The sequence below is a fragment of the Galeopterus variegatus genome, unplaced genomic scaffold (genome assembly GCF_000696425.1).
Source record: "Galeopterus variegatus unplaced genomic scaffold, G_variegatus-3.0.2 Scaffold9438, whole genome shotgun sequence".
NCBI lineage: Eukaryota > Metazoa > Chordata > Mammalia > Dermoptera > Cynocephalidae > Galeopterus > Galeopterus variegatus.
Window position 1 is genome coordinate 62,430 of NW_007735549.1, and position 8,402 is coordinate 70,831.

Here is an 8,402-nt window from a genome sequence, read left to right on the forward strand (position 1 = left end):
GCCTCTAAGTATAAACTGGACAGAATTGAAAACAGAGACTCAAACATATACCTGGGCACCAGTGTTCATAGCAGGATTATTCCAATAGCTAAAAGGTAGAAACACTGCAGTGTCTATCAACAGATGAGCAGGTAAACAAAATGTGTTATATACACAAAAGGGAATGAAGTTCTGATACAAGGATACTTCAAAAAGTTCAAGAAAAAACAGAATTAAAAGACAATACGAATCTTTCCATGAACTTTTAATTTTAAAGTACCCTCATACATGCTACAACATGGATGAACCTTGAGAACATTATAAGTGAAGTCAGACCCAAAAGGACAAATACTGTATGATTCCACTTACATGAAATATCTAGAACAGACAAATTCATAGAGAAGAAAGCAGAGAAGAGGCCACCAGGGGCTGGGGGCTAGAGGGTGGAAAGAGGAAGTTATTGCTCAAATAGGTAAAGTTTCTGTTCCAGATGATGAAAAAATTCTGGAAATAGTGGTGATAGTTACATGACACTGTGAATGTACTTAATGCAACTGAATCATACACTTAAAAATGGTTAAAATGGTAAAACACATACCAAAAGGGAGATGGGGAGAGACCCTTCTCATAAGGTTGTGAGGATCAGAGGCGTTAACACGTGTAAACCACTGAGTACAGTCCCTGGCAGGTGCGAAGTGCTGTATTTGCTATTATTATTGCTTTATGATATGCTCCTTTGTTCTGTCCTACTGGTCTGTTAACCATTAGCCTCTGAACCATCAATTACAGGTAGGGGCTGTTCTTTTAGAAAGGCCATTGAACTGTGGGAGTATTGCCAGGAGGAAAATCAATGTATCCTGATTTTATGAAAACACAGGTCATCCCATACTAGCTTGAGGTATGAAAACTGTTTGTTCCTCATCAGGACAAGTCACCATTATTGTTTCAAACAGTGATAATATTTTGATATTTTGTGACTCTCTAGAAATTTCATAATTTCCCTAATTTTGCAGATGAGAAGACCAAGGGATATCGAGCTGCTAAACTCCTCCAGTTGTTGGGTGTTAGAGCTGACTCAACACTTATAGCGTCTCTATTTTACATGAGACTTGAAACTGGGGCAGAGGTCAGTAAATAACGTGGAAGCATTTGAAAAGTGCTGGGAAACAGGTTTGTAGCTTGAGAGGGCAGGATCGTGAGATGGTTCTCCGGTGGCAGTGGAACACAGAATTGTCCATGTTCTCATCAGTTACCTGGGTAAAGAATGGAAAGCACTGCTTACGTGTCCAGGTGTCAATCACAAAATACCCATGTATTTGGCATCTGGAAGGCTGGGTCAAAATTTTGAAGTAATTCTAACAGTTTGAAAAAGTAGTTTGCAATAATCAGGGGAGAAGTTTAAAAGAGATAAGGATATTTAGGGAGGAATAAACGACAGCCTCACGAATTCAAGACACCAAATATTAGCTCTGGTGGAACCTGAAGGAATGATCTTTCTGGGATCATTGACAGCTCACTCTCAGCCCACTCCGAGCTTTGCTGCATATATCATTACACACCTATCACACAGCATACGAAAATGTACATAAAATATGAAATGGCAGGAGGCTCTGGAAAAGCATTTTTATAGCACCTAAGGTCCTTTTGTTTCTCTGCATTGGTCAGATGTTAAAGGGTCTGAAGAAATTGTAAAGGAAAGTAGGAAAATGGGACAAAAAAAGAAAAGTTAAGTATTACCTGTATTATTACAATTCAACAGCAAAAGGTGTGTTTACACTTAATTAAAATTCACAAGGTAGTCATTTCACAGAAATCCTCTTTGGTGAGTTTAACAAGCCCCTCAAATTTACATTTTTAAAGTTCAGTACGTACTGCCCATAATGCCCAAGCAATAGTTTGCATTAACAAGCCACTTGTATATATGGTACATATGAGTTCACGTGTAGGAAAGTGGGACTGATGGTTCATTTCCTCTCAGAACTATACAGGGAGAAACAGAACATAAGACTCCAGCTGGCAAAAATGCAAGAAGATATATATATATATATATATATTTTTTTTTGGATAGAATTTCCAGATACTGAAATAATCAGAGGAAGAATCAGAATTTGACTATTTTTTTTTTTGGATAGAATTTCCAGATACTGAAATAATCAGAGGAAGAATCAGAATTTGACTACATATTTTCAGAGAATATCTGACCCTTAAACTCCATTACATTTTTCCTGTGTCCTCAACCATTAAACTTGCAGTCTGACTTGGCATATATCCCTTTACCTTTGGCCTGAATTCTCTTCTTGTAAACAGTGCTGTTGCCAACTTATAAGCAGTTTTAGTTCTCCTTCTAATGTGTGTGTGTCAGATATTCAAAACCAAGTGAGACCTTCCAAACGTGTACTTTTGTTTGTGTAAATGATCAGTCCCTCATAAAAATCACTAGCGGGTCCAGGGTCAGCTATCTCAGTGCCTTCTCTTCTGTCATCAAACTCTTCCCCCGCTTGCAGCAGTCGACTTTACATGTATCCTAACTGGATCCTTTCAGTCAGGGCCACCCCCAAGCCCTTTGACATGTCCATGTTGGTGCATCTCTGCCTGCTTCTCTCTGTGGTCTGTATCTTTAATAACTCATTGCATTCCCCTACTGTCCTTAAGAGAACAACTCTTAGTCTCTACCCCACTTAGACAGGAGGCTAAAGTTATTTAGTCTTTGCCACAGCTCTTTTCAGAACAGGGGCCCTCTTTTCTAAATCTGTGGATCTCTACATTGAAACACTATAACAAGCTCTGAAAAAAATCCAAGGAGTACGTCAAAGGGAACAGCTTCTTTTACAAAGGCCCCATGTTTTCTCAAGTTCTCCAATGTCTTTGATAAACCTCCACTTGGTTCCCTTTTTCCTGATTCCTCCTCCTCTGATCACTTTCCCACTTTTTTTTTTTTTTTTTATGTGGATCTCTACATTGAAACACTATAACAAGCTCTGAAAAAAATCCAAGGAGTACGTCAAAGGGAACAGCTTCTTTTACAAAGGCCCCATGTTTTCTCAAGTTCTCCAATGTCTTTGATAAACCTCCACTTGGTTCCCTTTTTCCTGATTCCTCCTCCTCTGAACACTTTCCCCCTTTTTTTTTTTAAATCCTTGTTTCGTGTTGGCATCACTTCACTAGCTAAAGAGGTCATTTAATAGTTTGAAAAAGTAATATGTGTCCCCAAGGTGTTCCCCACATGTAGTCATGGGAGCTGAGTAATCACAACATGACTATAATTCCAATGCTTTTCATTACAGTCACACATAAAGTTCATCAGGCACTCAGACATAATCACCTTGGGCTCAGTTTAAGGAAGCTCATCTTTAAGTAACAAATACCTATCATCTTAAGAGAAGACATAATTAAGTAATCATTTCCCTAATATTTTTTCTTTCAAGCATATTCCTAAGGGCAAATATTATAAGTCTCAGAGACAAGATTTAAAAGCTCAATTGTTTTCTTAAAAGAACATTTCTTAGTTCCACTTGTGGGTAGGATTAATATTCTGCTTACTTTGTTAATTCCATTTGGTACTATAGTTCAGTAACATGCTAGTGGCAAATGAAATGATACTTAGACTATTTCTAAAATCTGAGAGGCAGAGATTATAAAAGTTCAGTCCCCTGTGTGTATATAGTAAGTTATTCATGGGTAACATGGTTCATATTTACTAAGTAGAAAGCCTAGGAATGTAAGGTCTTATAGCATATAATGTAACGAGTATTTTATTAATAAAGAGAAGCAAGGTTAAAACCTAAATTTTCAATTTACTTTATTAGTTTTAGACCAGGACTTTACAAAATTGATTAATATTTTAAAACTCACCTGGATCATTCGTATGAAAGCCACTGTTACCCGTTCTTCAAATTCATTCAGGGGAGTATAAAGGTTTAAAATTTTGACAATCTGTTGTAATAAGAAGCAAAATTTCACACAGAGTTAAATGAACATAAGATGATTTTTGAATTTTAAAGAATGTATGCCAGTGGTACAAGAGCATAATCCTCTCTAGACAAGACCCGCAATGTAGATGGAGCTGGAATGACGTACTTTAGCAATCTACATCCAGCAAACAAGCTGCTTGGTGGAGCTGGGCCCTTTTACCTATACACCCACCCACCCTCTTCCTATGCTTGGTGGCTTATAGATAATGAGGAGTTTAGAAAATTGTTGCCTGAAATCCTCAGTCTCTTAAATTTAAGCTTTCTTCAGAAGAGTTCTGGGGGTCCCTTAAGCTTGTGTTTTGTGGGTTTACCACACTATCTTTCTAACTGAGCAAAAGGGATCAGAGAGTTACTGGAAAACAGTAGCTGTGGCATATGGTTTTACAGACCAAAGTGGTCTTTGGTTCATCCAGCAACATCCCATCAGCTGCCACTTCAGAGTTTTATCATTAGGGGTATATAGAGGCTAGGAGTGCAACATTAAAAAAATAGCCACTGGCAAGACCAGATGTGAAATGGAAGTTGGGCTTGCTCTGGCTACCACGGTTGATAGAGGCACAGAATGAGCATACCTGCTGGGTGCTGAGGGAGGTACACAGCGAGCAGATGGCCTCTGCATCCTCGTGGGTTTTCTTCTTTAATTGCAGGAGTTGGGCTGCTTGGATCAGAGGTTCCATGGTCTGAACTGCTCCACTCTGGTGAAGGTTTCTTCCCCGCAGCCACTCTTCAAGTTGACTTATATTGTACCTTAGCCATAGGTAAGAAGTGAGTTGTGTTAAGCTGGTCCTCATAGTTCACTGGGATGAGAACCCCTGTTGTGTCTCATGGGCCTGTTGCAAAGAATGTCATCGTTCTCCTCACTTTATTATCTCACGTGGTTAAAAACTTGAAAAGTGCCTGGCACTCAGTAACTATTTGTTGAATGAAGAATGAATAAATGAATGAATGAATGAATGGTTGCTTAAAATCAAGCAAAGATGAAACACCTGAAGTGTCTGGTGAAGAATGAATGAATGAATGAATGAATGAATGAATGAATGAATGGTTGCTTAAAATCAAGCAAAGATGAAACACCTGAAGTGTCTGTATAAGTAATGGGGAAAAAAGGTATTAAATATATTGAAAACAATTTGTATTTAACATTCACAAACACTTATACTTTTATGTGAGCCTTCATGCCTTCTTAACTTGATTTTTTTCTCTGATCTATCCATATTGTATATGCAGTCTTGAGAGTATGTAAACGTCTTGAAGCTTTGAACTAATTTGTTTACCCAGTCACCATCTTATTGTTTGATGAACTTAACCCACAAATAAAAAGGTGATGGATTTGAGTCACCTACTAACTTTGACAAGGACGATCAGATTTGGATTTCATTTTTGGAAACAACCAGCTTGTGTTCTGATTCTAGCTGGTGTTGGCAGGGGCCCACTCTATCCATGTCGTTGGAGTGACAGGCGTCTCTCTTACCTGAGTTGCATGCCTGTGCTCCAAGAGCAGACGTCTTTCCGCAGGAGCAGGTTGTTAAGAGTCACTGCATTGATCATGTAGAAAAGCTGTTTGAACACCTGCATGATGATCTCAGGGTCCAGGCCCTGGTCGCACATGACTGTATGGAAGGAATTCATCTGGCGGATGATGGCTTCCAGGCAGTATGCGTTATCCCCATCTGCCATGCTGGAGGAGCGCTTCCGGTAGCCTGTTGGCTTCACACCAGAGAGTCCCTGTATGCTCTCATTTTCCAACATGGCAGAAACTGAAAGAAAAGCATGATTAGAGAAGCTTGCGTGTTCCCCACAAACAAGATCTGTTTTTAGACCACAGGTCATATAGCACCTGGGGTTTCAGCAATGATACCATCCTGAAGTGTACAATGTTGACATGCTCAGCAACTTAACCATATTTGGCAAAGAATTTCAGTGTTGGTCTTTACATGGAATAAAATAACTAAAAAAAAAAATTTTTTTTTGGTGGCTGGTCAGTACAGAGATCCAAACCCTTGACCTTCGTGTCATAACACCACACTCTAACCAGCTGCGCTAACTGGCCAGCCCTCTATATGAAATAAAATGGCCATGGACCAGATTTTCACTTAAAGTTATTGGTGACAGGACAAAGATAATGGGCATGGACCAACAAGCTCAATTCTGTGCTGCCTGTGTTGAGAGCACAAAGTTCAAGAATTGAGCAATTTGAGTGTAATCAGCACTGGCCCAGCCACTGACTATGTAAATATTAGGTTAGTTGCTCTGTTCATCTATTGGGCAATGGTTATATATGTGCAGGGTATTTTATGTACAGTATCTCTTTCAATCTTCCAACAGACCTATGAGGTACTACCCATTTTATTGATAAGGAAATTGAGGCATAAAGAGGTTAAATAATTCGCTGAAAATTACACTACTAAGAAGTGGGCAGGGCCAGGATCTGAGCCCAGGTCTGTCTACCTCCACAACTGGTGCTATTAACCATCCCATTATTCTGAGTTAGGAGGTATCTCCAGCCTAGGATGCCAGTTCTTTCTCTGTCTGGCACCTTATAAGAAAATTGCCATACAGAAAGAAGGATCTAGATTGAACCTTAGCCCAAAGGATATGTATTTCTGGATTGGTCCTACTTGGAATTCACCTATACCCTACTTCTGTTGTAAGACCCAGGGAAAGTATTACACACAGTCCAGGTACAGTTTCCTCCCAGTGAGTGATGTAGATACACATCATTTTTCTTTTCACTTAAAATATAACTGCTCTTATTTCTAAATTCTGATTTTGTGCTCAGTGCCCAAGTATACTGCTGTGTACAAAGTGAGTGCTCAATAAATATTTATTACATGAATGCTTACTGCTGTGTTCTTTCACACGAACACTCTTAATGCTTTCTTTTTTTTCATGAATAAAGTATGTAATGGGCAAGAGGATTTTTTTTCACTGAATATGCACTTATACCTTTTGAATTTATATTTATTACCTCTTAAAATTAATCTATCTTGGGAAAAAATAATACAATGTATTACAGAAAAAGAGATGAAGGAAAAACCGTCTGTACTGTCACTACCCTACATGATATATTTTTATGGGATGGTGTTGAGAATGTCACAGCTCTCCTTAAGCACAGTGCACACACCTCCTTAGCTGCCTTCACTGGGAAGGTCCTGGCTTCCTGGGGGCCGTGGCGAATGTGTGTTGTCCCCTGTATCAGGGAATGCCTACCACATCTTCCCCTCATCTGAGACCCCATGATGAGTGATGGAGGTGGCCTGTTGCCAGCTTACCTATCATGGGCTGCAACACACCCTCGGCAATTTTAATGAGCTGCTGGTAGATCTGAATGGAAAGGTCACTCAGCACCTGGCGGTACTCGGTGAGGTCAAAGTTCTTAAGACAATGCTCGTTCTGCTTCGCCGTGTTCTGAGTCATGAAACCCTGCAGATGGAGAAGCGTGTGCCACTGAGGTTCTGTGGTCTGCTCCAATCAGAGCAACTTCTGGGGCTCTGGTCATTCTTTAGCATTCTCCTATTTGTGGGGTTCCACCCAGGCCTTCTCTATTTATTTAATGTTCTACAAAATGCTGTCAGTTCTTCGCAGCCTCAGTGATGGCCCTTGAATTTACAAGTAGTATAAAGCCTCAACATGATGGAGAAGTCACAACTGTGTGATTAAAAAGGCGTAAATCATTTAGCCCAAATCCTTAAGGTGAAATGATTTCCCTAAGGTAGCAAAACTCAGGTTGGTACCAGTCCAGAGAAAAAGGGATGTGTGCTTTCTGACTCTTGGTTCAGTGCTCTCCCCCATATGCCAGGTTACCCTAAAATGTCCGATTATATACGGCCCCTAAAGGAGCATGGCCATGGGCCAGATTATATGTTTGCATAATAAGAAATTTTATTTGGTTTCTATCTGTGGTTATCAGAATTAGTAAATGAACTAAAGTGAATCCATGCTACAGCACTGTGTCCTCTTTCTGTATTAACAAAATAAAATAACATTAAGTTACAAGAACGGCTGACATCAAAAGGAATTGTGACCAATGCCCTCTTTATTCAGGCCAAGAGAAACAAACAGCAGCCAAAAAGATGAGGGCTTTCAAAAGTGTGACCATCCCGGACCGGCCCGGTGGCGCACTGGATAGTGCGCCGCTTGGGAAGCGCGGCGGCGCTCCCGCCCGAGGGTTCGGATCCCACATACAGACTGGTTCCCGCTCGCTGGCTGAGCGAGGCACGGGAGCAACACCGAGGCTTGCGGTCCCGTTGCAATCCCATTGCCGGTCCCCAGTCCAGTGCGAGGGCAGCACTGAGGGTTGCGATCCATTGCCGGACACGGAAAAAAGACAAAAGACAAAAAAAGGTCCCGTTGCAATCCCGTTGCCGGTCCCCGGTCCAGTGCGAGGGCAGCACTAAGGGTTGCGATCCATTGCCGGACACGGAAAAAAGACAAAAGACAAAAAAAAAAAAA

General features: G+C 40.5%; 1 protein-coding gene across 1 annotated transcript in view; it reads right to left on the minus strand.

Moving 5' to 3' along the window:
* Positions 1–8,402, minus strand: part of LOC103609292 (unconventional myosin-Vb-like) — a gene marked incomplete at its 5' end in the record, with an annotated part of 18,105 nt that overhangs the window by 5,955 nt on the left and 3,748 nt on the right. Inside the window, 4 exons of the mRNA XM_008593641.1 lie at positions 3,832–3,912; positions 4,523–4,697; positions 5,422–5,707; positions 7,223–7,373. Of these exons, the coding sequence (XP_008591863.1) occupies positions 3,832–3,912; positions 4,523–4,697; positions 5,422–5,707; positions 7,223–7,373 (693 nt within the window). The remainder of the gene's footprint in view (positions 1–3,831; positions 3,913–4,522; positions 4,698–5,421; positions 5,708–7,222; positions 7,374–8,402) is intronic.